This window comes from Hyperolius riggenbachi, chromosome 4, assembly GCF_040937935.1.
Source record: "Hyperolius riggenbachi isolate aHypRig1 chromosome 4, aHypRig1.pri, whole genome shotgun sequence".
Taxonomy (NCBI): Eukaryota; Metazoa; Chordata; class Amphibia; order Anura; family Hyperoliidae; genus Hyperolius; species Hyperolius riggenbachi.
Window position 1 is genome coordinate 367,725,281 of NC_090649.1, and position 25,022 is coordinate 367,750,302.

At 42.3% G+C, this 25,022-nt stretch overlaps 1 protein-coding gene across 3 annotated transcripts in view; it reads left to right on the forward strand.

Annotated features, from left to right (window-relative positions):
- The window catches only part of ADGB (androglobin), a 480,816-nt gene that overhangs the window by 165,957 nt on the left and 289,837 nt on the right, over nt 1-25,022 (forward strand). For all 3 annotated transcript variants that reach the window (XM_068231985.1, XM_068231986.1, XM_068231987.1), the window contains exons 8-9: nt 543-733; nt 6,005-6,121. In XM_068231985.1, the coding sequence (XP_068088086.1) occupies nt 543-733; nt 6,005-6,121 (308 nt within the window). The remainder of the gene's footprint in view (nt 1-542; nt 734-6,004; nt 6,122-25,022) is intronic.

Genomic DNA, 25,022 nt, shown 5'->3' on the forward strand with positions numbered 1-25,022 from the left:
GATAGGTAATATAATCTCTTACCCACACTGTTTTAAAAGAACAGGCAAATGTTTGATTTCATGATGGCAGCCATCTTTTTGGTTGAAAGGAGGTGACAGGGAGCATGAGACACAGTTCCAACTGTCCTGTGTCCTGAGCACTTCTCCCAGTTGCTAGGCAACGTGAATAACAACATAGGAAATCCCACCACGGCGCGATGGATAGCGGCGATCGAGCGCGGGGCGGCGGCGATCGGTATGCTGACGCAGCTAGCAAAGTGCTAGCTGCGTCCAGCCAAAAAAAATTACACGAATCGGCCCAGCAGGGCCTGAGAAAACCTCCTGCGCGGCTTAACCCCGAACTACGTTACCGCCAGGAAGGTTAAAGTATACTAGATATACCTTATCTGTAATACTTGAACACGCATATCTTTTGGTCAGCTCCATTTTTATCTTTGTGAATATTTATGATTAATCCCCTCGCAGAATATTCATCTTTGAAGTCAGCATAAATATTGTTTTTTTTTTCCTTCACAGAGTTTTAATACTTTTTTCTATTTTAGAAATGATTATCTCGATAAAGTCTGGAACCTCTTAAAAAGAACAATTCCTGAATTTAAATTACCTTCTGATGAAACACCTGAATGCAAGCCTGCTGTGGCTGAACTAAAAATGAATGACAACAAACAAGCAGAGCTTAAACCTGAGATACCCATACCTATAATTATAAAGCCACCAGAGAAAGCCAACAAAGGTGAAACAATTTACATGCCATATTGCTTAATTAGTGAGCATAATAGGGAAAGAATTTAAAATTAACATGATACAGCTAGGGCTTGTATACAAAACATCTGCGTTTACTTCCTACATCTTTCAGATTTCCTTATGCTAAATTATAGTCTTTTTAAAATAAAAAAATGTGGTGGCTGTCCTTCTCCTGGAAATGTTACTTAACTGACTGTTGTGTTGTCACTCTGGTTGTGACACATGGTTCAACTGTACCAGTTACCGGGGGGGCTGATTGCGGCTGAATGGCATACCGCGGGAGGACGGCGAGTGACTCAGACTTGCTTATGGGGCTGGAGGAAGCCTCAGGTAAGTATCGATTCTTTCTGTTATTTGGTCTCTGGTTTACTTTAAGGTTCCAACATCTTCTATAAGGCTTTGATTTACCTGATATTCATTTTGTCTCCTATTATATCCAGTCTCAAACAGATGTCAGCCAGTTAGCATGAGAGAGTATTTAAAGGGTCACTTAACCACTTTTTCCACCGCTACAGTATATCTACGTCATCTGTGGCACCCTCCAAGCCACCATGACGTATATATACTGATTCAGCTTGCGTCCCTGCTGTGCACGATCGGGGGCGCTGCAGAGCGCACCCCCCGGCACTGTCAGCTGCATTACTTATTGGCGAAAGGGAACATGTTCCCTTATAGCCAATTAGTCCACCCCCCTACCATGAACAATCGCTGCAGTAGTCATCTGCAGCGATCCTTCATCTGTCCCCCTCTGTACACAAATCATTAAAAAAATCCTCCAGCAAGCAGCCTCACTCACCTTACCTCGTTCCTGTGACTATCCTGAAACCTGATCCCCGCTCTGCATTCTTCCCCGCTATGCCGAATATCCAGGTCCCGGCTTGATGACCATCAAGCCGGGACCGGATATTCGGCATAGCGAGGCTGACTGCAGAGCGAGGATCGGAGGCTTGGGCTTTAGGATAGTCGCAGGAAACAGGCGAGGTGAGAGAGGCTGCTTGCTGGTGGATTTTTTTAATGATTTGCGGATGGAGGGGGCTGCCTGATGAGGGGGGTGGGGGGGTGGGATCTGGCTATCGTTCCTGGGGGGGAGGGGGTGTTTAAAAGGGGGGATGTTAAGATCACTGGGGGACATCTGGCTAACTGGGGGGGGGGAGTGTCTAATAGTAAAGCACATCTGGTTACCCTGGGGGAAGGGGATAACCTAATACCGGGGGCACATTTGGCTATGATGGGGGCCGTTACTAATCCTGGGGGCATATCTGGCTAAAATGGGGGAATGCTGATCCCAGGGGCACATCTGGCTATAATTAGGGGCACTATTCTTAGGGGCGCATCTGACGATCTATGCTGGGGGTGGCAAATGCGGGGGACACATCTGACTATACTGGGGGGCTTATATTGGGGACATATCTGACTATCCTGGGGGGGGGGCTGATACTTGGGAGACATTGGCTATCTATTCTGACATAATACTAGTGGCATGGTTTTTATGACAGTAGCACTTTTTCTTTTTATGCTGGAAATGGTAAAAACTGACAAATCATGCATTTTTTATTTTTTTCCTCTTTTTCCCATTAAAATTAATAGCAAACAACTATTTTCTTACTACAAAATACCCCCCAATGAAAGCCTAGTTTGTCTTGAAAAAAAATGGTATATAGATCATTTAAGTGTCATGAGTAGGGATAAAGTTAATGCTAATTAACTAGGGCAATGGCTAAAACGTCAAAACGGTTCTGGTCCATGAGGGGGAAACAAGGTCTGGATGCAAAGGGGTTAAGCCAACTGAAAAAAAGTGAGTTTTACTCACCTGGGGCTTCTAACAGCCCCCTGCAGCTGTCCGGTGCCCACGTAGACTCGCTCAGATGCTCCTGGCCCCGCCGGCAGCCACTTGCGGTTTTGGCGACAGGAGCCGGCAGGCCGGGAACGTGAGCGATTCTTCGCATTCCTGGCCGCAATAGCAGTATAGAGGGCGCTATTGTGGCCAGGAACGCGAAGAATCACTCGCATTGCTGGCCTGTTGGCTCCTGTCGCCGAAACCGGAAGTTGCTGCCGGCAGTGCCTGGAGCATCGGAGCGAGTCTACGTGGGCACCAGACAGCTGCAGGGGGCTGTTAAAGCCCCAGGTGAGTAAAACTCATTTTTTTAGGTTGGCTTAAGTGTTCCTTTACTATGTTTGCAGCTGTTAACTATGGGCAAGAAAATGTAAATTGTATAAGCTACATACTTTTCTCCTGTTCAATGCTAAAGCCATTGAGATTTAATAGTTCTTTAATTTAGACAATTGTGGAAACACTGATGAAAAGAAGTTTCAGCACGGGAAAACATAGTACGGATTTCTAATACCCTCTTCTCTTCCCAATTTTCAAAAACGGAATTTTAGTGTCCTGGAGTTACTTCTTGCCAAGGCCATATGCATTTAGATTGAACTGTAGAACACAGCTTATGTGAGGGAAGCCTGATACTAATGAAATAGGCAATTCAGGGGCGTAGCAATAGGGGGTGCAGAGGTTGCGACCATGGGGCCTTCCCTCAACTGCAGTATTAGCTTTCTATTGGTCCTGTGCTCATAATAATCACTTCTATAGATATTTTGAATAGTGGTAATTATTAACAAACTGCTTCCCATCCCCTTCTTGCACTTCTGACACTGTAGTTGCGTCATATCAATTGTTATGTATAGAGAGTATGGGGGGCCCCCAATGTAAAACTTGCATCGGGGCCTACAGCTCCTTAGCTACGCCACTGAGGCCATTCATTATGCCATGTGAGGATAGTCTGATATTAATAGTCCAGGTAATTCCTGATGAAGGCCAAGCCTGACAGCACAGTTGCAGAACAGCTACTTGCATGCTCCTATGTAGCATTTTGTAGGATTACCAGGATTATTGGAGCCGTTCATTATCTTACAATATATTCATCATTCTTGAAAGCTAGAGAAGCACAAAAACAGTATCGTTATTGGCAAGCAAAATTATGATTATTATTAATCTGTCGAGTACTTAGTACATGTCAGGGAGCTAATCTGTCATTTCTTCCTCTGTACTTCTGCACTTTGGACATATCTGTCCTTAACCATTAACTAATAACCCCTGTTTCACATTTCACATAGCTTTCTACATCTCCGCTGCCAGTTTTCTTGTCTCAGTCAATGCTGCTGTCTTTCTAGTGATGTCAGCACTCTGAACAGCTGCTAGGCAATATCTTGCACATCCTCACTGTCTTTCTATACAGGATTCCTGTCTAATTATCTGTTAGTCAGACAAGTGATTTCTAATCAGCTAAATTTCAGTTTCAATCTGGAGCTACTATAACTTTCTGATCCTGCTGGGGAAAAAAAATCAGTGTAACCAATGTAAGCAATACATGATTTGGCATTGAAAATCTCTCAGGGTTCTTATTCTTATCTCTGTGTTTGTGCCATTGGTTCACTGCTTACCCAAAAAGTATGCACAAAACAGGAAGTAACATTTTACACCCCCCTCAGTTTTCTCAGGTTTATTACAAACATGTTTATTACATAGGGCAGAATTGTACTGTATGTCTGTGGGCTGCGAACATCTGAAAGGGTACCACAGTAATTTGGGTGATGGGACATGCCGGTAGTCGAATACCGGTAAAATTACCAATATTCTAATATTGGGCAATGGGTAGTATGATAGTAGAATATCTGTAATTATTACTGATATTTTACTTTTGCTAAACCTCACTCTATCGATCCCTAACCAACCCGAGCCCCACCACAATCTCTGCCAGCATCACCTTCCCCACTAAACACACCCTCCTTGATAACTTTGTCACGTATAAACTACATTTATTGAGCAACACCGGCACCCAAATTACCCACTTGGCGCCGTTATACCCGCAATTAACGTTGTGGTCTAAAGTTAAGTACCCACCGGCACATCAGGGCCAGATGGATTGGAGATCTCCGCTGACTAAATATCGGTTCCCGATCCATCTGGCTGAATCTGCAAGTGTAGTTTGTGGCATCAGAAAAAAACTATTGCGGAAACAATAATTTACATGATCCCTGCAAAACCCTCGCAAGTCAATGAGAATCACAAAGATCCTCAACGACTGAATCAGACATGTCGGTCATTCAAAAACTAATGATCGCTGCAGCTGATATGCATCGTTAAACATAGTTTTACGAATTTTTGTTAAACCATGTTGCGCGATTTGGTGAAAAAAGTAATCTGACACGCAAAAACGGTTGTGAAAATCGCAGCCGTCGCTGAAATTACCTGCTTTACTTTGACTTGCCTTATTTTTCACTTTGTCTGATCACTTCCACTCTCCACCTCCTATTATAATTTTAGTTTTCAGCTCAACATATGAATGGCCCCAAAGCAGCCACAAATATACCATTGTAATAGAACTTGCAATTTATAAACAAATAAAAGCTTAAAGCGGAATATAAACCAGAATTTCTTCTTTGCTCTAAAAGATTATTTACAGCATATAGTATACTAACACAATGTTTTTTTTTTTTTTAGTAAAACAGCATTCAAAGGGTTATATCACAGGGCTGACTCTTTCTTCTGCAGAGATAACTGCTTATAACTGCTTATAATCTTATCTTGTGTACACATTCTTTACTTGATACATTTATGTAAACATTCTCTGGCTGTGCAGGACTTCAGCTGATGAGTGCTGAAGTGAAACACAGGTCAGAAATAACTGCTGGCAGCATTTACAACAGAATGACAACAGTTATGAATAAAATGCACCAGCAGCTTTCAAAGTAAATTAACTGAACTTTGGGAAGTTATAATATCTAAATCAATATTAATACTTGGGCACAAAAGCAAATATGATAATTGTATGGGTTATAAAAAGTAGGAAACACATTTTTGTCAGAGTTCTAAACTGCTTTAAGTGGCATGATCAGAATTTTCCAATGAAGACATAATGTGCTGGTTTGGGGTCCTAGAGGATGCAAGTGCCTCTTTATTATATAACAAGTTGTGGAAGTTTATCAGTTATCAATCTACTTTGCAGCGTTTCGTTTCCATAGTTTATCAATAATAAAATATAAAAGATCTTTGTGAGTTCATTTTCTATTCTAAGTTATATAATGTAAAAATTAAATTTGGCTTATGCATGTGTTTTGTACCAATAAAATTCCTGTAGTCGATACTCCCTTAGCTGAATCCCAGTAATTGCTCTTTCTATTTTTATTCAGTCTATAATAATTTTACCTGATTCACTTGTTTTTTTTTTTGGTCCTCCGGCAACCATCCAATTTTATTTTACAGAGAAAACAGACTTAAAGGACATTGGGAAAAAGAAAGGAGACAAAGAGAAAAGGTCAGCTCATTCCGCACGGCCTCCCTCAGAGTCTTCAAATCCTCTGCAACAGTTTCTTCAAGAATGTAAGTGACAGTACATTATCTTAATATGTCAAATGCTAATTGAAAAAAGCTAAACTAGATCACAATACTTAAAGATGGCCATACATCAGACGACTTGGCTGTTGATCGACCATCCAATTTGATTATTATAATCGAATTGGATGATCATCAGTACCGCCAAGTGTATGCCTGACTGACAAAGCGACCAATTTCCAAACAAAAATTGGTCGTATTGTCGAACGCGCAAGCTGCAAGATATCGGGCCGAAGTTGGTTGGTCGGGTGTACGGCGGTACGGTGGCCGATTTCTGAGCAAACGATGAAACCCCTGCCACTGCCGCCGCAATGTATAAATGTGACCCCCCCCCTTGTGCATTTATACATTACCTGTTTTGTAGCAGCCTGCACACAGCGTCCATATTTCCGGGTTCTATACACTCATACACGCTAGCAGTGCATATGGTCTGACGTCAAACGCTATTGTGTAGGCATGTATGTGGCTGTTAGAGCCCGACGTCTCATGGATGGACACCGCATGGAGGCTGCTACAGGACAGGTAATGTATAAATGCACACACTGGGGGCCACATTTATACATTGGGGCAACAGCATTGCGGACGCGGCGGGCTCAGACAATTCCCTGAAAATTTCATGCTGAAATCAGATGGGAATCGGCCTGTAGTGTATGGGCAGCTTTGACAAAGAAACAAATTTATCTCTAATCAGATTTGATTAAAGATAAATTTGTCTCTGTCAAAGCTGCCCATATTTATCAGGTCTATGACTACCTTAAGAGGTCTGTATTAACTGCCATGTTTGGCTTGCGGTTACCAGATGATTGCAGTATGTTTGCCATGCAGTAGTCTGTCTTTACTGCAACTACCGTATATACTCAAATATAAGTCGACAACGTGTATAAGTCGACCGCAATATTTGACTCTCTTAAGCTGGAATTTGTTGATTTCTCAAGTATAAGTCGACCCACTGTACAACTCCCAACACAGATACTAATCGTTCTTTCATATATTTTGTGGTAATATATCCTTTAAGAAGATTACTGTACATTATTTATATGTTGTTTTTACATGTATGCGGCAAGATACCTGGAGCAAATGACCCTGCATGATCTCCATGCATCTTCCCCACACTGTGCTGCTGTTAATGTGTTAATTCATAACATTAACAGCAGCACAGTGTTGAAAATATGCTTGTAGATAATAAGGGTTAATTGTTTCAGGTATCTGGCCTCAGATCTGGCTGGGATGGATACCTGCGGCTGGAATCAATAACGCTGCTCTCTCCCTGGCGCTGCACAGTGACGCTATAATCACTGTATCAGTAGCGCTGACACTTCAGGGAGAGCGTTAATTAGACAGGCTGGGCATGGGACAGTGATGCGGCTGGGGGGGCGGAGCTTAAATTTGCCAGTGTACTGCCAAGTAAAGCTGCTTGCATCAGGGACAGCTGGCGAGGACAGTGATCGGTGGCTGGAACGGAGGGATTTAGAGCGTCTACCAATCACTGTCCTCATCAGCCTGTCCCTGATGCAAGCAGCTTTTCTTGACAGGACATCAGCGATTTAAGCTCCGCTCCCACCACTGTCCCATGCCCAGCCTGTCTAATTGCCGCTCCCCCCTGAAGTGTCAGCACTGTTTATACAGCGAGTGCTGGGGAGAGAGCTGCTTTAGACATCTTAGCCAGCAGATACAATGGCCACAGTGAGCGGCTCCTACCCCCGCAGCCGCCGGAGCATCACGTGCTGAGTGGGGGTCAGGCATTCTCAGCAGCCGCCGGAGGGCATCAGTAATGAGCGTGGGTCAGTCCATTTTCCTGCTTGCAGGGGGAAGTGACATAATGGCGACCAATCTGTCTGGCTGCCAGCACTACAGTGGCAGAATGCAGCAGATGCAGAGCAGGGGGGTGGCTTGATACTCGGCTACAAGTCAGAAATTTAGGTCTGACGCGAGTATAAGTCGACCTCCCTACTTTACAAAAGTAGATCAGACCTAAATTTCTCGACTTACAGTCGAGTATATATGGTAGTTATTTTCTGAGCTGCAGCTGGTAGTTTTATAATGGGGTAGATTTACTAAGCATGGAGGCTAGAGTAGAGCACTGAACAACTAAAGTGATTTTTTTTTTTAAACACTTGTGTGTTATTATGTGGCTAACATCTGCAGCTCTCTCATAAAAGTTCAAGAATTAGCAGCTGTGTGACTGCAAGTGTGTACAAATAACCACAGTAAAAAAGTTTAGTCCTTAACCTATTGAGGTTAAGGACTTGTGACTGTTCTAGCCTGATGTGGCATAGCATCTATGCTGCCCGCCATTTCTACTCCCGACGCGATCGTGCACACCCGAGAGGGGAGATTAAGCTGTCATGTGACAGCTGACATCTCCCCTCAGTGAATAGAAGCCATCGCGTATGGAATATGATCACTATGATCGCCGGCGGATCATAGTGATCACTATTGACAGCTGCAGGGGAAGGGGGGAAGAAGAGGATCCACTCACCTTCCTGCCGTTCCCATGACGATCGGCGCCCCCCACCGCTCTAGCCGGCATCCCCGCTCTCTCTGTCGTCAGTGCCGGGTCCCGGCTTGATGACGTCATCAAGCCGCGACCCGGAAATGAGTGGCAGTACGAGCGGGAATGCCGGCGAGAGCGGAGATGTCCACAGCGGCTCATTGCTGGAGCCTGGGAGGTGAGTAATGGCTACTGCATACAGGGGGACACCTGGCCACACAGGGGACCCCAAGCCTAGCCAACTGCACGGGGGATCCGGCTGCCTTACCCCACAAATCTACCCCCCCTTCAGCAAAATCGACTGGTCCTTAAGGGGGGTTAGGCAGCCGGTCCCCAAAGGGTTAATTAAAGGACCTCTGTTGCAAAAATTTAAAATATATGTAAACATATAGAAATAAGAAGAACATTTCTTCCAGAGTAAAATGAGCTATACCTCTAAATTACTTTTTTTCCTATGTTGCTGTCACTTACAGTAAGTATTAGAAATCTGACAGAACCGACAGATTTTGGACTAGCCCATCTCCTCATGGGGGGTTCCCATGGTTTTCTTCCCACTGCTGTGCCGCTCGCCCCCTTCCTGCCTGCTACCCCCTCCAGCATAGCAATCCGGAGCTGCTTCCTTTTCTGTAGCGTATGTAAAGGGAGATCCGTTTTTGTACTGCCTTCACTACTCCTCTGTGTATCCAGGAGCGATCCGAAGTCCCGACAAATCCGGACTCTGCGTTCAGCTTTTCTTCACAGATCTCCCAGATCAGTTTTTTTTAAATGAGTGAAGACAGCTGCTATTTTTAACATTGGTATCCGTGTCTCTGTGTTTGGTCCGGGCCCAAAAACAGAGCAACAGATACGTTTTTAAAACAAGTGTGAACTGGCCTCAGTGAACACCTGAAACCTGACTGTTTGCTCATGACAAATGGCCTAATTCTCCTTCAGTTTTCTTTGTATCAGACTTGATAAGTCAGCCCATAAGGTGGCCATTAACCATACAATTCCATGGCCAATCAATGGTTTTAAGCCTCATCTACACGTGTACATGAGGCGGCGAACCGGCGGCTCGATTAGTCGCCGGATCGCCTCTTTCGCGTCCCCGCTCGCCGCGCGTGCACCGGAATCAATACCCGCTCGATTCTCACTCGTCCCCGCGCCGCTTATCTTCCACTCGATTCCCTGCCATTGTCCCCTCGCGGGGAGTGAACAGGGAATCGGCGGTGGGGAGATCCGTCCTGTCGGATCTTATCATCATCTCATCATCATCAGCGGCTCGATTGATAAGAAACATCGCGGCCGCATCTACGCGTGTAGATGCGGCTTTAGATCGCAGCAGTAATTGATCGGAAACGATTAACGGGTGAACTCCCACTAACCAATTCAATTAGATTAATGGAATTGATCTGTTTTTTGGATCAATCCCATTGATCTGATTGTATTGGTTAGCAGGAATACAGCTGTTAATAGGCACAGAAATAATTGATTGACTGTGGAATTATATTGCTAATGGTCACCTTAACAGTCGTTTCAATAAAGTTAGTATTCAGAGTCAGTATTCATGGATACTAACAGAACACAATTCCTAAATTAGCCAACTGCAGTTACCCTTCAAGTACGGCACTCCAGATAGTAGCCGTACTAAGAAATCACTGCTGCTATATAACATCACTGCCCCTGATAATTGGTTAAATCTGAGTATGGCTATTCTAGAGGAACTCTGGTACCCGTTAAATTTTTCAGTAATATTCATACTTTTATAATTAACTTGTGCAGCACCTATTTTTACCCACACCTTATTGCGTGTGTAGTCTTGACTAATAAATGATGCACAAAGGACCAGTAAATTTGATGTGCGCAGGCAGCACACAACAATTTTACCAGTACTAATGCCAGGGGAGCCACTGTAACGTGTGCGTTGGCTCTTGTAACGTACGCATTACCCCGGTACTCCTTTGGGTTGCTGCCAGTAACATTTACTGGCCCTTTGTGCATCAGGCCCAGTGTATTATTACAAAACACTCTGCAGTTAATAGAAATAACAATGTAAAGGAATAGGGAGGAAACAAGAAGTAAGAAAATGGGTAAGCTCTATAAGCAGAAGCCATGAGTTAGCAAGTCAGATTCTACAAGCAGCAGAGCTTCGTAAGCAGCTTTTATGAACAATTCTTTATTTTGATCAGAAAAATCTGTCTTGGCCTGGAAACAAGAAAGGTTCCCAACTAAAGATTTCTGTAACGGGAAAGAATTGATAATTTATTAATTCCTCGGGCAATCCTTTTATACATTGAAACAAGGCTATTGCCAAATTTGCCTCTTTGTGTATAGTGGTCTGTGAGTTGCAGCTTCACAGTCTTCCCTCGTTCATATATGTAAAGCTAACAACTGAACCAAAAGCATTTCAGTACGTGTTTAGTTTATCTGTTTATCTGTGCTAGCTGTAGAATGTAAGGTTGCAATTCATTGCTGTCATAGTCATCACTAAAATAGGTATGGGAGGAAAACTCTTAAAGAGTTATTTAGTATAAAAAAAAAAAAAAAAAAAAAAAGGAGTTTAACTGGGGCCTCTTTCAGTCCCCTGCAGTCATCCTGTGCCTGCCACCCTGGAACCCTCCAGTCAGCAATGGCGACCTCCTCAAAGCTGGCCGGTCATTGCTAGTTGGATGCTACTGATCACGCTCTCGATGTTGGGATTGTTCTGGGCATGCGCAGTACCAATTTTCCCATATTGCGCATGCGCAGAACGTTCCCATTGACGTGATATGGAGACGCGTGCCTGCTCAGCTTTAAGGGGGCCTCCACTGCTCCCTGGAGGGTTTCGTAAGGACAGCGTGGGCACAAGATGACTGTAGGGGGCTGCAAGTAGCCCCAGGTAAGTTAACCTGATTTTATTCAGGCTTAAAGAGAACCTGAACTGAAAATAAAAAGTCAAAATAACCATACACAGGTCATACTTCCTCCTATGTAGTCTACTCCTCAATCTTTCTCCTCTCCTGCGTCCCATTTGTCCACTGTGATCGATGGAATTTTCCATCCTCAATTTTAAAAATGGCCATTACCCCATAACAGCTTCCTGGTCAGCACACTGTTAAACTGAAATATCACTGACTTGAACCTTAGGGAAACATGGACATTACCTTGCACATTCAGTTGTAACTGACAGCTGCTGATATATAACTGACAGCAACTGGTATATTTCAGTTTCTAACAAAATATTGTCAGAACTGGAAGGTATCACTGTAAGAAGAAAATGGTGAGCTTCTGAGAGGAACTGACAGCGAGGTTAGTATGTAATATTCATTTGCAGCTACATCATGTGTTTATTTTAAATAATTTCACTCGCTTCAGGTTCCCTTTAAAGCAAACCTGAACTGAAAATGAAAAGTCAAAATAAACATACACACGTCATTCTTACCTTCCTTGTAGTCTACTCATCAATCTCTTTCTCCTCTCTTTGTATTCTGTTTTTTCCACTGTGGTCAATGGAATTCTCCGACCTCCATTTTGAAAATGGCCACTACCCCACAACAGCTTCCTGGTCAGCACACTGTTAAACTGTAGTATCGCCCACTTGAGCCATAGGGAAACATGGACATTACTTTTCTCATCAGTTGTCCTTTCAGTTATAACTGACAGCAACTGATATATAACTGATAGCAACTGCTATATTTTAGTTCTGACAGAAACAAAACAGCAACAAAAGTTCAGACAAAAACTATAATATCTTCTCAACAAGGTACAAAAAGTGCAATTCAGTTTATGGTAAGAGTCAACAGTAAATAAGCATTGTTACAAAATTAGAATCCAAGACAGGGCATATCAATCGACTCATAGCACGGTATATGAACTGAGAACTGTAATTAAATGTTGGATTGGTTCAAAAACTATGCATGGAAATCAGTACCAGCTGACAAATATGTATTTAATTTACTACAGTTTGTTTTCTCTAATTGTATGGTTTGCACTGGTTATTGAAGTATGTCTGCTAATTATTTGAAGCTATCAGACCATCTGGAGCGGTGATTACTTACATTTAAGTGCTTACAATGAAAGTGCAGTGAATGCTGCTGTAGCGTTTTCTGGCATGACATTGCATTTCCAGCAGACCCATTTGTCTGCAGTGTCCCATTATCAATCTAAAAGGACACTTTTCCTTTTTAAAGGGAATCCAAATCAACAGCTGTGCTTTATGTAAAATCAGTTCCTGTTAGATGAAGGACAGCTATAATGAGCCAGCTGCATGGGAAAATGTTGTAGTTGTTTACGTGATTTGCAACTGTGATAAATTACAGTAGCTTGATTTTCTGAGAAAGGAACACTTTTTTTCCAGGCACCTTCATAATTCTGTGTTCTTTTCTGACAAAAGTAAAAAAAATGATTGCAAAGACGTTGCTTGTGGTTAGTAATGTTTGGTAGAGCAGCTCGTTGACAGTGAAACAGACATCTTCAGCTGAAGTGGAAATGCAGAACAACGTAGAAGTGCTTGATATGCGGTCCAGGATACAAGCACTCTATCACAGCTATAGCACATGCTTGTTAGGTTGCACTTGCTGGATCCAACAAGGGATCCTCATAAGGACAGAATGTGATCCTCACTTGATGTGTTGCAGGATACAACCTATGCATCAACTCCATTGTGTTTTCCACAGTCAAGTCAGCACCATCAGTAATATATATAAAGCTCTTTTATTGATTTAAAAGCAGCATGACAATTGTCTATCCAGCGACAGCTCCGCTGTTTCGGTTACCAGACCTTTTTCAAGCTGTATATGTTGATATCACACTAACATAAAAAACCTCCACCCTTATATAGTAGCTTCAAACCTCAAGCACCAATCAGGTGCAAGTACCCTCATCCAATCAGAGAACAGTGGTGCGCACATGTGCAGTAGCAAAAAACCACGGACACGCGGAAAAGGATGACGCAGGGCTACCTGCCGTTTTATTATATAGGATAGCTAATGCGTATTTACAGGTCGCTTTTACATTAAAATAAGGTAATTAATCATATGCTGATAATCTTTCAATTACATTATATTCAGACTAGTGACGCCCACTACAAAATCTAAAGTTGGAAATTGCACTCCAGTCCATTATGACTATGCGATGCAATAACTGCCCCCACCGCTATCCGATGTAACAATCGCATCACACAGCCAACAGGGGCACCACACTTCCACCATATCAATTAAATCCCTAAAGCCCCATTTACTTTGCACTTCTGTGTTTGTTTTATGCAATTTTATAATAAATACACTTTTACGCTATGAGAGCGCCTCTGCCTCCCTTTTAAAAGTGGATCAGCTTCTTATATCATCAACTAGGCAACTGTCTTTCAGTTGCACAATTTTAGCTTTAAACTCCAGGTACATGGGTCTATACAAAGGACCCCTCCCTGTATACTCCGATTCAGCAGATGTTGAGGCCAAGGAAGGGCCCGTTAGCACATCTGGGGTATCGCCCACCCCACAGCCTCTCTGGCAGGTCTGCACGGCATTTGTCTCCTCTTCCTGTTTCAGCATCTCCTAGTTAAGGAGCTAAACTATCGGGCTTAGGATTCAGGCTTGGCTCGGGTATTTATGCGAAAGCCTGAGCAGGACAGTGGTAGTGTGCATGCACATGGAGGCCACACTTCAGGGTAGAGGCCTGCTTAATTTTTCAGACCCCCACCTGACCCCGCAGCCCGCGCACCCGACTCACAATATGCTTTCTAGTGAATCTGATACCTGCAACCCGACCCGCTTTTTTCATGTTATTATAAATTAGCTATTGGTAGTCTCATTGGAAGACTGTAAAGTAAGTGAAACCTATTTTATACACAAGCCAAAGCCAAAGAAGTGTGTAAGATTTTTTTTTTTAACTTTTTACTGAATTATGGCTAAATTAGTTCTGTCCACTGTCCAGCTATGAAAAACACATCTTCAATCACACACTTATATGTTCCCAGTTATCCTTAAATACTAGAATGGGGATGGGGAGTCTCACGTTTAGCAGGAAGGAGCATTAAAGATTAGCAGCAGCAAACAAGTAATTACGTATTCAGTTTCCAGCAGCCATCACAGATTTTGGGAAGCAAAAGACACAGAATTATCTCATGCTTGCTTGCTTTCACCACCTGTGACCCGACCCCCGCAGGCCGCTACCTGCAACCCGACCCACAACTAAAATAAAAACAAGTACCCAAAGTTGACCCACATTTAGGTTAACCTGCGGGAACCTGACCTCTACTTAAGGGGTCACAGCGGGGGAAGGGGTCTGCAGAGGATGACGAGGATAACTTCTTTTGAATCAAGAGGCTTCCCTCTCCCGAGGTAAATATCAATAAATATGCATTGCAAACTTTCCAGGTTTTCTTTAAAAGCAATCAGTTGTAGCTTTCATTTTATTTTTATTTAAAATGTTATTTATAGTAGGCACAAACATTTCTTGACGGGCCGGCACAGTCATAAAAAGATAATTTTTTGAAATCCACATTTAAGGGAAAAGCGAGAAGAATATAGAGGCTGCCATCTTAATTCTTTAATAAACTTGACTTCTGTACTGATACTCTGCTTGAAATACTGACTCAAACACAACTAAAACCTAAAGCTCAGCAGGGCAGACAGGCAACTGGCATTGCTTATAAATGAATGCAGATGGGAGCCTCCATATTCCTCTCAATTCAGGCTCCCTTTAACTACTTACTGCAAAGCGTGCAGTGTTTTTACGGCTTGGGAAACTTCATCTAAAGTCCCAGGGGCATAGATATTAGTCTATTGCTGATGCACACTCCCGCTCTCTCCTGCGCTCTTTCTTGCCACCAATCATTCGAGGGGAGATGAATGAATGGGAACACAGTTCCCATTCATAAATGTAAGACCCCGTGTTAATGATCGTCGGCATCAATGAGATGCCTGTGGTCATTGTAATTACGGAAGTAACACGTCCACGCATTACTTCCTGTTATTGTACGAATAGTATGGACAGGGAAGTAATGCACGAGGATATCTTGTGGCCAAATAGTAAAATTACACCTACATACATTTTTTTTTTTTTTTATCAAAAGACCTACACTTACATTTAAAACGAACCCCTTACTGCACACACTCTCCCATAGATACCCCAAAAAACTTTTATATAAAAAAAGACAATTAAAACAAATACATAAATAGTTACCTTAGGGATTGAACTTTAATATGTATGTAAAGAGGGTATATTACTGTTATTTTTGAAAATATGGGCTTTTAATTAGTGATGGACACAAAACTGAAAAAAACACACCTCCAAATAAAATATTGGTACCATACATTGTACTAGAATTCAATGCGACAGTCCCGCTGCGCTCCCCTCAAATTCCGACAATGAATAAAAGCAATCTCTCATAGCATGATACTGCATAGGTATTGAAACTTCCTTCATTGCACATCAAGCATGCCTCTCCCAGTGTTTGTGAATCACCCCGTGCTCATCACTATTGTGAGTTCACTGCACACTCCCTTCCACCAGCAGCTCACCAGATCAAAATCACCTCAGTTTGTAGGTGGATCAAACGCTTATTGAAATTCCTCACTGCTGCATATAAACAAACCAACCGGATCACAATCTTCAATTTATCAAAATTCAGTTTTAATCCATAAAAAGCAAATTAAAAACAACATTGAATAGCACTGTTAAAGAAAGAACCACTATCGTGAAAAAAAAGGTAGGCAGTTCAGATCTGACAGAACTGACAGGTTTTGGGCTAGTCCATCTCCTCATGGTGGATTCTCAAAGTTTTCTTTGTTTTCAACAGCATTTCCTGAACAGCAGTTGCAAAGTCTAACTGCCAAAATAGTGTGCAAGTGAGTAGGGAGGCTGGCTGGTATCTTACTATTTTGGCAGTTAAACTGCTTTTCATGAAATGCTGTTGAAAACAAAGAAAACCCTGAGATTCCCGGATGAGCAGATGGACTGGCCCAAAACCTGTCGATTCTGTCAGATTATAACTGCCTACTTTTTTCGCGATAGTGGTCCTTTAAAAAGTTAGCTTCCAATTGCGTGCATGAATTGCCCTTGCGTATCCTTGGTTTTCATCAAGCACATCACATATCAATCTGCCCGGTAATCCCGGTGCGCTATGGTTTCTCTCCGATATGCGTGCTGACGTCAGACCTGCTGGCTCCGCCCTACGCATTTCGTTGTCATTTCCGGACTCCTCATTCATCTGACTGGTTCAAATAGTGATGCTTGCGCGTTCAGTCTCGCCTACTTTGCTAAACATCGCTGGATGGATGGGCAGCAGTTTTTTACAATAGATTCTCTAGCATACGATAGAACTCTAGCATACAACTCTATGCAACTTAAAAACTAATAAATTCATAAAATAGGACTTAATATCCATTATTGTTCATATCTCTAATTATACAAGAATGAAATAAAATAAAAAGCAAACTCCTAATACATTGCAAATCTCATTCAATATGCATAATCTTGTGATTCAATTTTGCGCACTGATAAACGCAGACTCAATATGCATGCCCCATCTGTCATTAACCCTCTTCATCACTTTACACATATAAGGGGGCATCCTCTCACTACAATCCAATATGACCCCAATCAGCTCAAATCAAACATATGCAGTTATATTCTTGCTAATTTTAGATTCATGTTCCATCATAATCGTGTCATTCCAATATATTGATGCCTTAAAGAGACACTGAAGCGAAAAAATATATATGATATAATGAATTGGTTGTATACTATGAATAATTACTAGAAGATTAGCAGCAAAGAAAATATTCTCATATTTTTATTTTCATGTATATAGTGTTTTTTCTAACATTGCATCATTAACTAATATGTGCAGATTACACAACACTGAGCATTCAAAATGATTCTTTCAGAGCAGTCTGTAAACTAATGACCTCTCCTCTGGCAGAGAAAAAGTAAATAGTTAACTAACAGTTGATATAATAAAAGTCAGAAAACAGCCCTCTCCACGACTTTGAAAGTCGTAGAGCTTAATGGCTTTTTTGTATAGAGATAACAACTGGAGTTTCTTAACTCTTCCTGTACTGGAAACAATTAGACTGATGTATCTGATCTAAGGGCTGGTGCACACCGAGCGGCTTTTTGGGCGTTTTCAGATCCGCTTGCGGCTGCGGATCTGCTTGGTCAATGTATCTCAATGGTGTGGTGCACACCAGAGCGGCAGGCGTTTTGCAGAAACGAAAAATGCCTGGGTGAGGCATTTTTTGGATTTCGGATGCGTTTCTGCCCCAATGTTAAGTATAGGAAAAACGCAAACCGCTCTGAAAAACGCCTGTTCAGAGCGGTTTTGCAGGCGTTTTTGTTACAGAAGCTGTTCAGTAACAGCTTTACTGTAACAATATATGAAATCTACTATACTGAAAACCGCAGCAGCAATCCGCAAAACGCCTCATAAAAATAAAAAAAAGCGTTTAAAAATCTGCTAGCGTTTTGCGGATCTGCTAGCGGGTTTTGGTGTGCACCAGCCCTAAATGTTTTATTTCTTAGCTGTACTACACATACAAATCATAATATCATAATTTTTTTTTTCGCTTCAGTGTCTCTTTAAGTGTGCCACACATAATTATGTGATCCCCCTCATTTGCCCCACCCCCTTTTTACGTTGTGATTATAATACCTCAAGCCCATGAACTAGTTAATGTGTCAGCAGGAATAGGCATCCATTACAAATCATATGCAAAGTTTAAAAATAAATACTACTGTGTTCCCCAACCAACCCCCCTCTTTTTTCCAGTATACTACCCCCTAAAACCCAAATTCTCTATCCCATCAGCCCCTCCTAACCCAGTGCTTCACTCCTCAATTGTTTTGATGTCAGCACGCCTACCAGCTGGGAAGGATTGCGCTATATGGATATCCACCGCCGCAACTGGGATTACAGTGAGCTAGCGGGACGCCCCGGATGAACCAAGCCAGATGGACAGCAGGGCAAACTGATATGTGATGTGCACTAGAGCGCATAAGTGCAATTAATGCGAGGAATTGGAAGCTAACTTTTTAACAGTGCTACGCAATGTTGTTTGAATGTTTATTTTTTATGCTTTAAAACGGAATTTTGATACATTGAAGATTGTGATCCGGTTGGTTCATTTATATGCAGCAGTGAGGAATTTCAATAAGCGTGTGATCCACCTGCAAACTGAGGTGTTTTTGATCTAGTGAGCTGCTGCTGGAAGGGGGTGTGCAGTGAACTCACAATAGTGGTGAGCACGGTGTGATTCACAAACACTGGGAGAGGCATGCTTGATGTGCAATGAAGGAAGTTTGAATGCCTATGCAGTATCACGCTATGAGAGATTGCTTTTATTCATTGTAGGAATTTGAGGAGAGTGCAGCGGGACTGTCACATTGAATCGTATTACAACTGGAACTACCTGCAGCGAACTCAGTTTGGATTGCTTATAATGTGAGACATTGGGCTTCATTCAGTAAACGGTGCTAACCCAGTTAGCACGCCTAAAGACCTTGGGCGTGATAACTAGGGTGCTAACTGGGGGGTTAGCACTGTTTATTAAATTCACATCGCACGCAAAGTCCCGCGCGCAAAACTTTGCACACGCACAGCACGGTGTGAGCAAAATGTTGCATCGCGGTGCGACAAAAACGGCGCACCCGATGCGCTTATAAGGTTGTATTAGGTGTGACCTTAACGTCGCACAATGCGACGTTAAGGTCGCACCAAATGCGACCTTATAGGCACATCGGGTGCGCTGTTTTCGGCGCTCCGCGATGCGCCATTTCGCGCGCAACGCGCACAAAGTGTTGCGGGTGGGACTTTGCGTGCTGTGTGAATTTATCACGCCTAAACTAACTTTAGGCGTGATATAGGGCTTTTCACAGGCGTGCTAACACTTAGCACGGTTTATTGAATCAAGCCCATTGTGTTATTGGCGCGGACATTCTCATTGTAACAATAATACATTGTACTAGGGAATTATTTTAAACGTTGCAATAACCAGGACAAATGGGCATATAAAATCATATAAAATGTGTGAGTTTTATTTACAATGGAACATTTTATTTTAAAACTATAATGGCCAAAAAATGAGAAGTAATGCATTTTAAAAAAAATGTTATTATTTACCTTAAAATGCATTTAGAATAAAATAATTCTTAGCATAATGTACGACCCAAAGAAAGCCTAATTGATGGTGAAAAAAACCCAAGATGTATAACATTTTGTTGTGATAAGTAGTGATTAGGTTATTGGTCGAATGAAAGGGAGGAGTTCTGAAAGGTGAAAATTGCTCTGGTCCTTAACCTCCCTGGCGTTTAGCCCGTAATAGTGATGGTCAGGAAAAAGAAGATGTAAGTGGTAAGCCTGTCACCATTAAGGGCATGCTGACCAAGAGGTTTCCTAGCCTATAGGTATCCCCAGTATAGGATAGAAATGTAGGTAGCTTACTATATGTGTCCCCTCCCCCTGATTTCCCCTGATCCCCAGCACTCACAGCATTCTTCCTGTGGAATATCGAGACCCGGCGGCATAATTGTGTTAGTGACATCATGACGCCATCGGGGTTCCGATCATCCGTACGGAGGAGACCCAAGTTGTGTGGAGGTATGCTTTGAGCGCCGGGGATCAGGGGAGGTCCTGGGGGTAGGAAACAGGGGGAGGGGGACACATATACAAAGCTACCTGTACCTTTCTAACCTATACTGGGGAACACCTAAACCTGGCTCCCTATACTGGCCAAACCTGTACCTGGCTTCCTATACTGGGGAACACCTAAACCTGGCTACCTATACTGGCCACACCTGTACCTTGCTTCCTATACTAGGATAACATATAAACCCATATTTGACAGTGGGGATGGTGTGTGCTGAGTGATGTGCAGTGTTAGATTTCTGCCACACATAGCGTTTTGCATTTTGGCCAAAAAGTTCCATTTTGGTCTCATCTGACCAGAGCACCTTCTTCCACATGTTTGCTGTGTCCCCCACATGGCTTGTGGCAAACTGCAAACGGGACTTCTTATGCTTTTCTGTTAACAATGGCTTTCTTCTTGCCACTCTTCCATAAGAGCCAACTTTGTGCAGTGCACGACTAATAGTTGTCCTATGGACAGATTCCCCCACCTGAGCTGTAGATCTCTACAGCTCGTCCAGAGTCACCATGGGCCTCTTGACTGCATTTCTGATCAGCGCTCTCCTTGTTCGGCCTGTGAGTTTAGGTACACGGCCTTGTCTTGGTAGGTGTACAGTTGTGCCATACTCCTTCCATTTCTGAATGATCGCTTGAACAGTGCTTCGTGGGGTGTTCAAGGCTTTGGAAATCTTTTTGTAGCCTAAGCCTGCTTTGAATTTCCTCAATAACTTTAACCCTGACCTGTCTGGTGTGTTCTTTGGACTTCATAGTGTTGTTGCTCCCAATATTCTCTTAGAGAACCTCTGAGGCCGTCACAGAGCAGCTGTATTTGTACTGACATTAGATTACACATAGGTGCACTCTATTTAGTCATTAGCACCCATCAGGCAATGTCTATGGGCAACTGACTGCACTCAGACCAAAGGGGGCTGAATAATTACGCACACGTCACTTTGCAGTTATTGATTTATAAAAAATGTTTGGAATGATGTATGATTTTCGTTCCACTTCTCACATGTACACCACTTTGTATTGGCCTTTCACGTGGAATTCCAATAAAATTGATTCATGTTTGTGGCAGTAATGTGATAAAATGTGGAAAACTTCAAGGGGGCCGAATACTTTTGCAAGCCACTGTAAATGCACAAACAGGGGAAACATGTATACACTAGGGGGGCAGCGGTGAAGCGTCGGGCTCCACCTATTCTTAAGAGATTTCATGCTGAAATCAATCAGATATCAGCCTGCGGTAAATGGGCAGCCGACAGATCTCTCTCTAATCAGATCAGAAAGAGATTTGTCTCTTGGTTGAATCTGCCCATCATCGCTAGATATTTGGCCACCTTTACATTTGTATTAGTGCAGGTTGAGCAGCTGCAGCTTGGAAGTGTAAATGATCAGAAATTTATTTTGGGGAGTAATTTTGAAATTTAGGTTTTATTTTATTTTATGTTTTAAGCTTTTATTATACTTATAATGTATACTAGACCTCTGCTTGACACTTTTTCAAGTTACAGTAAAAAAGGTTAAGAAAATTAACTGAAACACTTTTTGCACAGAAATCCAGGAAAAACGGAACACTGAGGAGGTTAAGGGGAAAACCCCTCAGTGGTCAACTAGTTAAGGACCTAAGAGTCCAAAACAGTAATGTTATTGATGTATTATGGCTAGAGGTGGTCAATGAGATGCTAACCATTCCAACTTACATGTAAAAGCTAATTGTATGCAGCTTGGAACTGGAATAAAGGAGGGAAGAGGCACCTAGAATGTAATAAAACTTTGTTAAAAACACTAAATGAGTAAAAGTTGAGGTGGTTTACCTCAAATGAAGACAAAATTATATAAAAAATACATTTTATTAGCACTGGCAATGCATTTCATGGGTCTGAGCCCACTTCCTCAGGCCAAATCAAGTACCAGAGAAGTGCAATGAGCCGACATAAGGAGCCTTATGTCGGCTCATTGCACTTCTCTGGCACTTGATTTGCACTTCTTATGACCACTCATTGCACTTCTCTGGCACTTGATTTGCACTTCTTATGACGGCTCATTGCACTTCTCTGGCACTTGCTTTGCACCTCTTATGACCACTCATTGCACTTCTCTAGCACTTGATTTGCACTTCTTATGACGGTTCATTGCACTTCTCTGGCACTTGATTTGCACCTCTTATGACGGCTCATTGCACTTCTCTGGCACTTGATTTGCACTTCTTATGACGGCTCATTGCACTTCTCTGGCACTTGATTTGCACTTCTTATAACAGCTCATTGCACTTCTCTGGCACTTGATTTGGATTTGGATATGAATTTGTCTTCATTTGAGTTAAGCCACCTCAACTTTTTATTGTTTTTAACAAAGTTTTATTACATTCTGGGCGCCTCTTCTCACCCTTGTGAACTGTCACCCTCCTTTGGAGGGCTTTTCTAGTTGGTACAAGGTGACGAAAAGCTTTTCAGATAAACATTCTTAACCAAATCTCCCAACTTAAAAGATACCCAAGGTGACATGCAACATGATAAGATAGACATGTGTATGTACAGTGCCTAGCACACAATATAAACTATGTTGTGTTTCTTTTTTTCTTTCTCTGCCTGAAAGAGTTGAACATCAGGTATGCAAGTGGCAGTTCCTGAGTCAGGACTGGGCCAGACTACAGTGTGACCCTTACTGATAAGAAATTACAACTATAAAACACTTTCCTAGCAGAAAATGGCTTCTGAGAGCAGTAAAGAGATAAAAAGGTCAATAATTCATAGATTTTAGCTCTGGCATACTTCAGTCAATGTGTCATTGAGCAATACAATGAAACAGTAAAAAACTTAAAAAGTAGATTTAAATATAAAATAAAACTGTGGAATATCTTAAAAAGTCATTTTTAGGAGAAGGAGGATAGATACAATTGTTTATATCAATAGTTTATTTTCACCTCGGGTGTCCTTTAATTAAGCTCTGCAGCTACCCATCATAATTCAAAAGAAGCATTACAGATAATCAGACAGGAAGCATAACTAGCCAACCACTCATGTCTCTGCTGGTCAGGTCCATCTTTAAGGACAGATGTTGGAGCACAGTCCTACGTAAAGGATGCGCTCTGGCCTATTCCTATGCTGAAAATGCAGAACACTGTCTCCCACAGTGCAGCCGCTTTAAGACAAGCTCTGCACACAGCCGGCCATCCTGCGCCTCTTGGCTCATTTCGACTCAGTGGGAGACTGCAAGCCAACTATTCAAATTGGGCAGGTCACCAGTTAAACACAGAGACACCTGATATCCTGCTAGAGAGAGCCCCATGGGTCCACCACTCAGCTGTAACAGATAAAGATACAAATTCACATGGCATCCAGCACCTCCTTAGCTTCCTCCCAGTACTAAAATGCCCCCCTACATTCACATGACACCTTGCACCTACATGGCACCCAGTACACTCCATAGCCTTATAAATGGTTATGAATGGTTTCTGGACTTGTTACTATGGAAATAAGAATGAATGAAGTGAGTTGAAGGCCCTGCTCCTGATGTTACGTTCTAGAGGAAGGTTTGTCACCAGACTGTTCTGATCACTAGCGGCCCACCACGAGAACCTACCATAATGTCATGTCTCAGTGCTTGTGGCTCAGGGAAAATGTCACTCAAAATGCTGATAAAAATACCTGTCAACAATCTAAACAAAAATGCCTATAGGCTATAGAAGAAATTCAAGATACCGAAAATGTCTTCTAGAATGCTCATCAGTCACTGGAGAAATGACACACAGAATGCCTTTAAACAAAATGTCACACAAAATGCACACAAGTCCTATTTAACTTAATGTCTGTCAGGCAAAATATCATACAAACTTGACTGTCAGTCTTGAAAGATGTTTGAGGGCTGGTGCACACCGAGCGGCTTTTTGGGCGTTTTCAGATCCGCTTGCGGCTGCGGATCTGCTTGGTCAATGTATCTCAATGGGGTGGTGCACACCAGAGCGGCAGGCGTTTTGCAGAAACGAAAAATGCCTGGGTGAGGCATTTTTTGGATTTCGGATGCGTTTCTGCCTCAATGTTAAGTATAGGAAAAACGCAAACCGCTCTGAAAAACGCCTGTTCAGAGCGGTTTTGCAGGCGTTTTTGTTACAGAAGCTGTTCAGTAACAGCTTTACTGTAACAATATATGAAATCTACTATACTGAAAACCGCAGCAGCAATCCGCAAAACGCTAGCAAAACGCCTCATAAAAATAAAAAAAAGCGTTTAAAAATCTGCTAGCATTTTGCGGATCTGCTAGCGGGTTTTGGTGTGCACCAGCCCTTATAGAATGTTTATTACACAGAGTCTTTCCATTCCTGGGGAGTAAGTGATACAGATAACTCACTGGAGACACACTGGGGAAATGTCATATATAATGCCCATCAGTCACTGAGAATAATGCTACCAAAAAAGTCAGGCAGTGATGTTACAGATAATGCTCATGAAAATAAAACCTGTAAGACAGAACACCTGCTGTCTGGCATTAAATTAACAATGTCAAGAAAATATGGGGAGTTAAGCAAGGGGTGTTTTTTGTCATATTTTTTTTTTAACCACTTCAGCCCTCAGGGTTGTTGTCACCTTATGGACGTAAGAAAATTTCTCCATTTCAGCATTGCTCCCTTTCACTCACCAATAGCTTTATCACTACTTATCACACCTAAATAATCTATATCTTGTTTTTCGCCACAAATGTGATGCTTTTTGTGGGTGTTTTTTTTTTTTTTTTTTTTTTTAGTAATTAAGGAATTCTTTATGCACTTCAATGGGGGAGGAAAAAAAAATAAAAAGATACACTATTTCTTCATT